The sequence below is a fragment of the Wolffia australiana genome, chromosome 2 (assembly GCF_029677425.1).
Source record: "Wolffia australiana isolate 7733 chromosome 2, ASM2967742v1".
Lineage (NCBI taxonomy): Eukaryota > Viridiplantae > Streptophyta > Magnoliopsida > Alismatales > Araceae > Wolffia > Wolffia australiana.
The window spans coordinates 8064711-8076166 of record NC_135836.1 but is presented as its reverse complement, the minus strand read 5'-3'; the positions used below and the strand labels follow the sequence as shown (position 1 = coordinate 8076166).

The following is an 11456-nucleotide window of genomic DNA, read 5'->3' as shown; positions in this document are numbered from 1 at the left end:
AAATAAAAAACAAGCGGAAATATGCTTCTTTTTTATAAAAAAAAAGTGTTCATCTTTGCATTATGACGCCGATGGGCTTTTGTGGTTAAGGATAAATCTTGCATTCTTAAAGCTGAATTAATTAATTGAGAGAAGATAAGGAACTGGTTCTTATTTTTAGTTTATCTCAAGTTACACCGTCATTTTAATTAGAATAGACAGCCTCTACGCATTTAATAATCCCCTGATGGTAATAATTTACAATTATGCGTAATTCTTTGTCCATTAAAATCTCGAAATCCACAGGAATGACCCATGGAAATCTCTCGATCTTGGTAAGCTCCACACGATCGGATAGAGAAAGAGTTAAAGAACTGACGTCCCAATTTTTAGTTTATCCCAAGTTACCCTATCATTCCATTAGGACAGACAGTCTCCACATATTAAATAAGCCCCAGATGGTAATAATCAACAATTACGCATAATTCTTTGTCCCCTAAAAATCTCGAAGTCTAGATCTTGGTAAGCTTCATACGATCCGATAGAGAAAGAGTTAAAGAACTGACGTCCCTATTTTTAGTTTATCAAGTATCCCCATCATTTCATTAGGATAGACACCCTCTACACATTATATAAGCCCCAGATGGTGTTCTAAATAAGTGCTGATAATCAACAATTACACATAATGCTTTGTCCACTAAAAATCTAAAACTCAACAGTAATGACCCAAGAAAATTACTCGATATCGGTTAGCTTCATACGATAGGACAGAGAAAGAGTTGAAGAACTGGCCACTCTTTTTGTTCTATCTCAAGTTACCCCGTCATTTTAATTAGGATTGACAGCCTCTACACATTAAATAAGCCCCAGATGGTGCTTTAAATCAGCGATAATAATCAACAATTCTACATAATTCTTTGTCCGCTAAAAATCTTAAACTCAACAGGAATGACCCAAGGAAATTTCTCGATCTTGGTTAGCTTCATACGATAGGACAGAGAAAGAGTTGAAGAACTGGCAACTCTTTTTGGTCTATCTCAAGTTACCCCATCCTTTTAATTAGGATAGACTGCCTCCACACATTAAATAAGCCCCAGACGGTGCCCTAAATAAGAGATAATAACCAACAATTATGCATAATCCTTTGTCCACTAAAAATCTAAAACTCAAAAGGAATGACCCAAGCAAATTTCTCGATCTTGGTTAGTTTGTTACGGTCGGAAAGAGAGAGTTAAAGAGAAACGAGCCAAGATTTACGGAAGAGTACGTTCCAAAGAGATTGACGGTGAAGAACAAGGAGAAAGCGTGAGCTGGACGTGCGGAAAGAGACCGTTGGCAGGACGCGGGAATCGCAATCAACGCGGAGATGGCCGCGAGCGCCTTCTCAAACCACGTCCGCAAACGTCGGTTGCACCGTATCTCGAGTTTCCCACGGCTCGATTTTTCTTGTTTTTCTTTCTTTCTATTGTTATTGGAATTGCCGACAATTTCTGCTTCTTATCTCGTGTTAGACTCCGCTTCTCATCCCAAAAAGATCTGCTCTTTTGCACAGAACGTAAGGCTCACCCCCCGTGAACAGGTGGAGAGAGAAATCCGTATCCGCCGCAAGAAACAGGATATACAGATACCCGCATCCAATAGAGATAGAGATAGAGGTATAGATAGAGATAAAGATAGAGATAGAGATAGAGATAAGGAAAAGTATTCACCTCCAAAAGTTGTATCCGGCGCAAGAAACATGTCCATGGGATACAGATACACTGACCCATAATGAGATAGAGATAGGGAGACAGAGAGATAGATATAGAGATAGGGGAAAAGTATTCTCCTCCGGAAGTTGTATCCGTCGCAAGAAACAAGTCCATGGGGATGGAGAGAGAGAGACACAGAGACAGATATACAGATAGAGATAGAGACAGAGCGACAGTGATAGAAATAGAGATAGATATAGAGATAGCGATAAAATTAGAGAGAGAGATGTAGAGAGAGAGAGATAGATATTGAGAGATAGAGATTGAGGGTAAACATTGAGAGATAATAGATAGAGTTTGAGAGATAGAGATTGAGGGAAAAAGATTGAGAGATGGAGAGATAGAGAGATAGAGAGATAGAGATTGAGGGAAAAAGATTGAGAGATGGATATTGAGAGATAGAGTTTGAGAGATAGAGATTGAGGGAAAAAGATTGAGAGATGGATATTGAGAGATAGAGTTTGAGAGATAGAGATTGAGGGAAAAAGATTGAGAGATGGATATTGAGAGATAGAGTTTGAGAGATAGAGATTGAGGGAAAAAGATTGAGAGATGGATATTGAGATATAGAGTTTGAGAGATAGAGATTGAGGGAAAAAGATTGAGAGATAGAGAGACAGAGTTAGAGAGATAGAGATTGAGGGAAAAAGTTTGAGAGATACATATAGAAACAGAGATTGAGAGGTAGAGATAGAGATACATATAGAAACAGAGATTGAGAGGTAGAGATAGAGATACATATAGAAACAGAGATTGAGAGGTAGAGATAGAGATACATATAGAAACAGAGATTGAGAGGTAGAGATAGAGATACATATAGAAACAGAGATTGAGAGGTAGAGATAGAGATAGATATAGAGACAGAGATTGAGAGATAGAGATAGAGATAGAGATAGCGATAGAGATAGAGATAGAGATAGAGATAGAGATAGAGATATAGATATAGATGTAGATATAGATATAGATATAGATATAGATATAGATATAGATATAGATATAGATATAGATATAGATATAGATAGAGATAGAGATAGAGATAGAGATAGAGATAGAGATAGAGATATAGATATAGATATAGATATAGATATAGATATAGATATAGATATAGATATAGATATAGATATAGATATAGATATAGATATAGATATAGATATAGATATAGATATAGATATAGATAGAGATAGAGATAGAGATAGAGATAGAGATAGAAATAGAGATAGAGATAGAGATAGAGATAGAGATAGAGATAGAGACAGAGATTGAGAGGTAGAGATAGAGACAGAGATTGAGAGGTAGAGATAGAGATAGATACAGAGACAGAGATTGGGAGGTAGAGATAGAGACAGAGATTGAGAGGTAGAGATAGAGATAGATATAGAGACAGAGATTGGGAGGTAGAGATAGAGACAGAGATTGAGAGGTAGAGATAGAGATAGATATAGAGACAGAGATTGAGAGACAGAGAGATAGAAATTGAGAGATAGAGAGATAGAGATATAGAGATAAGTCGTCACCTCCAGCTCCAGGGGAGCCAGACCATCGCAGAGTCGCAGATAAGCTCCTCTTAATTACCCAATGATACGCGCTGCCTCCCTCTCCCCCTCTCGGCGTAGAGAGAACGCAAATGGCAGCACCCGTAATTTCCCCCCCCCCCCCCCCCCCAAAGTCAACCTCCGCGTCTCCCCCCCCACCCCATAAATCCCCCCCCCACCCACCTCCCCCCCCTCCTCCCCAACCCACAACCCACACCCAAACCCAGACACAGAAAACAAAGAGAAAGAAACCAGAGAGAAACAAAGAAGAGGAGAGAAGAAGAGAGGAGAGAAGGAAGATGAAGCTGGAGTGGTGCCCGGAGACGGCGTCGAAGGCGTACATAGAGACGGTGGGGGCACGGGCGGAGGAGTCGGGCGTGGCCGAGCTCGTGGCGGCCATGGCCGGCGGGTGGCGCCCGCAGACAATCGTCGAGGCGTGGGCGCCCGGCCCGGAGGCGCTCGCCACCACCCGCGGCCTCGCCGCCGCCGCCAAGCACGCGCGCGGCCGCCACGTCATCGTCGTCCAAGACGAGCCCGCGCGCGCCGCCTACGCCGCCGCTGCGCCCGCCGCCGACGTCCTCGTCGGCCCCGCCGAACACGTCATGGCCGCCATCCACGCCGTTGACTTCGTCGTCGTTGACTCCCGCCGGGACGACGCCGCCGCCGTCCTTCGCGCCGCCCGGCTCGGCCCGCGCGGCGCCGTCATCGTGTGCCTCGGCGGCGGGGGGACCGCGCAGTGGCGCGACCGGCTCATGCCCGGCTCGCGCGTGGTCCGGGCCGCGCTGCTGCCCATCGGACCCGGGGTCGAGGTGCTGCACGTCGGGGTTGGGCGCGGGCCCAGCCTGGGCGGGTGCTCGAGGTGGATCAAGCACGTTGACCGCGACACCGGCGAAGAACACCTCTTCCGCCGTTGAATCCTCCGTCTCTCCTCTGACCTGCTGTGTATATCTTGTGTAGACCCGCCTCCTATAATTTTTGATCCTTCGAAACTTGAGGATTCATCCTGGATCTTAGTCTCGATCTTCGTGGCACGGCGCTTGAGTCTTTCACAAATTCTGGCGTAAATTGTGTATGTCGGAGAGAGAGGTCGTACTTGTGAATCTGATCTTGAATCTCTGCTCGTTTCTGATTCATATGAATCTCAATCTTGAATCGCTCCTAAATTTGTGTTTTTTGCTCAATCTTCATCGCTCCTAGAATGGCTCCCTTTGATCGTGCCGCATGAGTCTTTCACAAATTCTGGCGTAAATTGTGTATGCCGGAGAGAGAGGTTGTACTTGTGAATCTGATCTTGAATCTCCGATCGTTTCTGATTCATATGAATCTCAATCTTGAATCGCTCCTAAATTTGTGTTTTTTGCTTAATCTTCATCGCTCCTAGAGTGGTTCTCTTTGATCATGGCGCTTGAATCTTCACAATTTCTGGCGTAAACTGTATATGTCGCAGAGAGAGAGGTTGTATATATGCGGGTATGATTTTGATCGTTTCTGATTCATATGAATCTCAACTTTGAATCGCTCCTAAAGTTGTGCTTTTTGCTTAATTTTCATCGCTCCTATAGTGGAGTCTTCGCAATTTTTGGCGTAAACTGTATATGTCGGCGAGAGGGGTTGTACTTGTGAATCTGATCTTGAATCTCTGATCAATTCTGATTCATATGAATCTCAATCTTGAATCGCTCCTAAAGCTGTGTTTTTTGCTTAATTTTTATCGCTCCTAGAGTGGTTCCCTTTGATCATGGCACTTGAATCTTCCCAATTTCTGGCGTAAACTGTATATGTCGGGCAGAAAGGTTGTATTTATGCGGGTATAATTCTGTTCTTCATCTGAGTAACAAATGATTCATATGAATTGATTTCTTAACGTGAAGATGCAGCTGAATTTTAATCTTTGTCGCTCTTAAAGTTGCGGCTGTTGCTCATCGCACTTGAATCTTCACCTATCCGGCATAAACTGTACATGTCAGAGAGTTCATATTCCTGCGGGTATAATATTGTTCTTCATCCGTATAATTTTGATCGTTTCTGATTCCTGTGATTTGACTTCGTAACATGAACATGAACATGAAGATGCTATAGTTGCATCTTTTGCTCATTCACACTTGGATCTTTCCCATTACTTCACAAATTGTATGTCAAAGAGGTTATATTTCTACGGTTATAATTTTATTCTTCCTCTCCATAATTTTGATGCATATGAATTGACTTCTTAACATGACGATGCACCTAAATCTTAATCTTCGTCACTCCTTGAATCTTCACCGTTCTGGCATAAACTGTATATGTCAGATAGGTCGTATTTCCGGGGGTATAATTTTTTTTGTTTTTCATCTGTATAATATTGATCGTTGCTGATTTACATGAATTGATTTATAAAATAAAGATGCATATAAATTAAAATCACTCCTAAATTCATGCATTTTGCTCATATCCCTTGAACTTTCACTATTCCAGCATAAACTATGCCAGAGAGGTCGTATTTCTGTGGATCTGAAGGAATGGAATGGCTTCATTATCTAAAATGAAGAACCGTTCTGGACAGGTTCATCAATCATCTGGGATATGATAATGTCGTATAATGCGCAAGGCTCTTCAGGCAGTTAAAAAGCCTTATAAATAAAGTGTAAGACTTTACAACTGATTTTTCAGGATTAGTCCAAAGACGAGGTTTTTCAGGTAATTGTAAAAAAACCTAAATTTTAGAAGAAAATCAGGCATCTGTTATTTAAAAGTGTACAACTCCAACCTACCAGCTGTCGAAATTACAGAGCAGTCGATTGGTTGCCTCCCAGAATCATCAATTCTTCATAGAAAACATCACATCTGACCTCTCCTTCCATCACCCAGCATGCGAGAATTAGTATTCCATCCTTGTAAACGTCGTCCAGTGTTACCTTTCCAAGCATCCTCAAAACCAGCCAAATCCTCTAATAACCCAGCATGCAGTGTAAAAAAATTACACAAATAAACATAGAAGAGTAAAAAATTCACATCATATACGAAAAATACCTTGGTTCATATTATGTAGCGTCTGCACAGTATCTACTCTTCCATCTGAATTAAGCTTCCTCGTCACAGAATGGCCCTGCATCAATGATAAATTCAGCCCAAGGAAATTACGCAGTGAATCTCCCTAGATCACTTCTCCTTCATCATTCTGGTCGTCACTCTCCCTCTCTGTGCTCGCAGGTAGACATGGTTGTTCTGTTCTGTTCGTTTTAAACGAACAAAAAATTTGCACAAAAGAACCGCACACGGCCTTGTTCTTTGTTCTGTTCTTTTTTTTTCAAAAACGAACAAAATTCGCACATTCGCACATTCGCACATTCGCACATTCGCACATTCGCACAAAACTAGAACAAAATTTGCACAAAGCGAACAAAAGAACCGCACGCGGGTCTGTGCGATGTTCTGTTCAAATTTGTTTTTCTTCTGTTCGGAAAACCGAACAGAACGAACAATTCACACAAATTCGCACAAAAAGAACAGAACTACCATGTCTATCTCTCCCTCCCTCGTCATTCTCTCCCTTGAGCGACATTGGACAATTCTTCTGTGATTAAATCTCCTTTGTAGTGGAAATCTCGTTACAAGTAAGGTTCGATCATGTCCTTCAGCCGGGAACTAAGCACACTAAAATAAATAGTATGTATAAAAATATATCCAAGACCTGGAGCATACCTTATATCCAAGACCTCTGGAAATCCTGTGAGTAGCTTTGCCCGTAGTGGTATCAGCTTCCTTGCTCTCTTCCACTATCACCTATTTGAAGAAAGCAAGATAAATAATAGCAATGGTTGAAATGGGTATTAAATGGAGATTTAATACTATATTATATACGTACTCCATCACCCCCTGCTCGCCTTGTTGTTGATGAAGTATAATATGCACCTCCAGGGCCACCATAAGTGACAGTAGAGCTGTGGAAACTATAGCTTTGAGACTGAGAGTTGGAGGAGCTGGCCCCTTTGTTGCCTTTTACCTGATGTACTGGCTTGATTTTCTTGCCTGAAAGAGAAATTTGATGTTATTCCCAGGAAATTACATAATTTTACCTCGGGTTAGATCAAACAAACAAACCATTAGCAACTTCGTCTGGCTCCTCAACGTATGATTCTTTCCCAGAAATGGCACGTTTTCTTGCATTTTCTTTCTTCTGTGAATCATTTGCTTCAGGTTGTTGATCTTCATCAGAGAGGAGCTCCTCGATAATGGGTCCTCTAGTGTTCTTAGGCCGCGGTGGTTGATCTTCCAGGAACCCTCCAAAAAGGGAATTTCCGAAGGGATTTCCTCTTCCACTGAAAATATTTTGACCAAAAATACTTGGATTTGTCATGCCGCCAAAAGGCTGAGTGAAGAAGGGATCATCAAAGGGGTCTCTCCCGCCGAAGAAGTTTGAAATCAGGCTACCAGAAGGCCTCAACCCTCCAAATGCAGAGAATGGGTCTCCGAAGCCAAAGAAGGCATCCCTTCCAGATCTTCTCCGGTCCATTTTCTGCAAAGAAATTGATGAAATAATAAGATTTTGGATGAATGAGGTTGAAATTTTGAATCAGACGCCCAAGAAGTAGATGCACAATAGCATAAAAACACGCGCCGAAAATGGGCAAAAACAAGATAAGCGCAGCGATCTCAAAAACTAAATCCTTCAGACGAATCCGCCAAACCCTGTAGTTTTAAGGCGCAAGACCTTGTTAACACGGTCGAAAAGATCTTAAACGGCAAATGATCAACGCAAGGGAAGAATTCTGATAACGGCTGAACAATCGCCACCTTCCCCTAATTAAAAAAGTGAGAATCAGATCTAAAATATGCGAATGGATCTACGGCATATGATCGATACATAGATCGTCAACGCGAGCGAGTGCGACGATCAAAACAGGGAGGAAAAAGCGAAATTCGAAGAAATACTGCAGCAGACTCCAAGGCGAAAGAGCGATCATATACCTCTTCGGCAAAACCTTCTCAAGAATTCGCAATTAGAGTGGTGAATCGGTTTCTTAGCGAGAGAAGAGGCGGTGCAAGATTAGTTTAGAAGATTCTAGTGAATACTTACAGATAATTTGAGCTGATTAAGTGTAAAATTCCAACTTTATACATGTACAAATTTACAATTAGGGAAATTCCCACTTTATACATGTACAAATGGACAATTAGGGTTAGCTATTATGAACTGAAGACCGGTCAGACAGGACCGAACCGAACGGTCTGCCATTATGTCTGGATCTAGGTATGAGGGCTAAACTGGACCATGGTCTAATAGTAAGTTAACTAATACATAATAAAATATTCTTTCTTGGTCAACCCTCGCCCCCCCTCGTCATCCCCGCGCTCCCAAATCCCCCCCCCTCCCCGGTCGTGCCTCCTGGTCACACTACGCTGAATGGCAGACCGACCGTCCACGTTCCAGCCGTTTGGTAATTTCAGGGAGGACTGGCAGGTATAACCGGATCTTGGTCCAAGAGTCAAGCCGTACCAGGACAGAATTGTCAGTAATACATAACGAAAAATCAACTTTTGGTCAACCCTCACTCCCCTACCAATAAGTATTCATTTAATTCAAATAATTACTTGATAAATTCCCAACTAATAATATCAAAATCATCTAAAATGTATGCAAACAGTCACATTCCCCGGCCCTTGGTCGTGCTCCCTAGTCACATTACTTGCTCCCCCCCCCCATCGTGCTCCCCGGTCTTGCTGCCCCCTCTCCTCTTCTACTTCTTGTATTCCTCTTGTATTCTTCATATTTTCTTCCTCTCTTTTTTCTTTTATTCTTTATTTCATATTCCTTCGTATTTTCTTCTTCTCTTTATTCTTCAATGTCCTTATTGATGGATATTATATGGCCGTCAAGCCAATCACACTACCATGTTCATTTACGTTCATTGAATAAAATATTGGTCTTCATTATTATTCTGTGTGATGTTTATAATGAAGTCCATGAATACGTGCAATGACTTAGTGAATTATGATGAGAACATTATACAGTGATCACTAGTCTTTAAGCATGTATTCTAAATATTCCTATTCGATGGATAGTCACGACTGATAGAATAGCACTAGCTGATCCTATTTATACAATAAGTATATCTGATTTTGTAGCTATTAGTGTGGCGACACTAAGACAGACAATGTGTACTCTTTGGAGAAAGAGATCACTAAATTGATCCGTACGAATCCCTGAATGGTATTATACCTAAACGTCAATCAGGTTGATTCAAGTCACGGTTCTATAAGTGATCCACTGACCTAAGACACCAAGGACATCTCGTGAGTGGACGACTACGTTTTGACTATGACTTACGGGCCTCTCATCATGGGATTCAAATAATTTATAGATCATATGTAGTAAGAAGTTTACGAAGATGATTAAGTGGTCAAGATGGGATCATTCATCCTCGGTATAAGAGGAGATTGACTCGAGGAGGACAATGCAGAAAAATCCCTGGCCAGGGTAGTGAGGATATTGAGAAGGCATTTTCCAATGATCCTCGTTACGCATCAGTACTAATCGAATGACGGATTAGGGTTTGACGATAAACCATACCCTAAGTTGTTTGCGAGTCTCGCACGGATGATGGATTATACATATATGGTAACCAACGACAGTAAAGGTTCCATGAGAGAGTTCAAGAATACTTGGTATCTTCTAGAGCACGAGGTGTAGCTTGGCACCCCACGGGCTGGAAACTTAACCTATCAGTTGGGTTAAATCAATCCTTATTTGATTAATCTATGTGTTGATATAGTTAATTAATAAGATTGGTCAATAAATATTATCGGGCCACTAAAGTTATTAACTAGAATGATACATGGGCCTAGAGGGTCACATGCACAAGGTCATAAGGGCATTGGTGGATATATTTTACTTGGTAGGGTTTTTAAAAAAAACCTTAAGTGAAATATAAGGAGGGAATGGGTTGTCATTTTAAGCACCCATGCCAGCTTGATTTGAGATCCCCTCCTTTTCTTCATTCTCAACATCAACAAAGGAGACTCGCCAAGAAGAGTTGAAGAGGAAGAGGTGGTGATCAAACCGGATGCGTGATCGCGTATATACTTCTAGAGGTCGGAAGCGTGAACGGCTTCGGAATGATCTCAAAGTGAGCATGGCAAGGGTGAAATAAGTTCCCCAATAGGTACATACAAAATTTTGTTTTAAAGGTCGATTGTGAATCAATCGACACGCTTCCGCATCCATGGAATGTGTTTTCCATGGACGAAACAAGACACCGAACCCAACACCTATTCCTGGCATTCTTTTTCTTCTCCCTGATTCTCCAAGTTTTCTTTTGATTTTCTTACTTCTTATTGTATTTTCTCCTTCTTCATCATTTTCATCTTCCTTGCTTCCTCTTTTCCTTCTCATATTATTTTTCTTTTTTTCATATTTTATTCTTCTTTAAATCTCATTTCCTTCTTCTCTTTGTATGTATTCTTCTTTTCATCTTACAAAATGGAGTTTATAAATTAATTTCCAATGCATTATTCCATTTAGGATAATTCCATGCCAATTTTCTTAATTTTGACTTTTCTTCTTTAACATTGATTGGTCGACGTGATTGGATTGGGACCAGACAAGATCATATTGGAACCGAGCCAACATTTCGGTAAGGTTTTGGCCCTTGTGAGATCATAGGACTAGAGGGGATCATCAAACCCTATGTACAATTAATTAAACACAATTATGTGCAAAAAAATGGTCAGGTTATGAAGCAGAAATCCAAAATATGCATAGACCAGAACATCCCGATTTTTTATATTTATTATCTGAAATAAAACATTGAATGATGTATTTTAAAGACTTACAGATGAAGAAAGACTAGAAATGAGAGAGTGTAATATGAGAGAGTTGGGTGCTACCCTTTGGAGAAAGGACAGAAAAGTTATATATAAAAATTTCATTCAACTTTCGTTCGTAATTTACAGTGCCTCGTGTTTTGAGATATTAGACATTGAAACATATTATCAATATAGCATCCATATATATTATTCTATCTCATAAGTATCAACTCTCATTTTAGAGTGATGTCAGGACAAAAGTGGTAGGGGCGAGGCGATGGAGGTGCAAGACTACAAGGGATAGCGACTTTGGGTGTCATCAAGTGATGATTGTGCAAGGGGGCAACGGGCCATGACTTTGGGTGTCATTGTGTGCCAATGAATGACAATGGGCAGCGACAGGTGGTGA

The 11456-nt window shown here is 41.2% G+C and overlaps 2 protein-coding genes and 1 long non-coding RNA gene across 4 annotated transcripts; 2 read left to right on the top strand and 1 right to left on the bottom strand.

Moving 5' to 3' along the window:
* The first annotated feature begins 3446 nt into the window (after window positions 1-3446).
* LOC144716699 (ankyrin repeat/KH domain protein (DUF1442)) lies at window positions 3447-4275 on the top strand. The gene has a single exon (XM_078591908.1). It carries the CDS (start codon window positions 3562-3564, stop codon window positions 4174-4176), a length of 615 nt encoding a protein of 204 aa, XP_078448034.1. The 5' UTR covers window positions 3447-3561; the 3' UTR covers window positions 4177-4275.
* A 782-nt stretch (window positions 4276-5057) lies between these two features.
* Window positions 5058-5937, top strand: LOC144716701 (uncharacterized). The gene is made up of 2 exons (XR_013584975.1): window positions 5058-5248; window positions 5717-5937. It is a non-coding gene; the product is annotated as an uncharacterized LOC144716701 (long non-coding RNA).
* On the bottom strand, window positions 5854-8364 carry LOC144716698 (uncharacterized). Of its 2 annotated transcripts, none has more exons than XM_078591906.1 (6): window positions 8210-8364; window positions 7343-7757; window positions 7107-7270; window positions 6944-7024; window positions 6272-6347; window positions 5854-6189 (listed from the first exon to the last, which is right to left on the bottom strand). In XM_078591906.1, exons 2-6 carry the CDS (start codon window positions 7752-7754, stop codon window positions 6080-6082), a joined length of 843 nt encoding a protein of 280 aa, XP_078448032.1. In that variant the 5' UTR covers window positions 7755-7757; window positions 8210-8364; the 3' UTR covers window positions 5854-6079. The 2 variants fall into 2 exon arrangements, with proteins under 2 accessions (XP_078448032.1, XP_078448033.1); XM_078591907.1 differs by lacking the exon at window positions 8210-8364 and adding an exon at window positions 7953-8179.
* Window positions 8365-11456: the final 3092 nt, after the last annotated feature.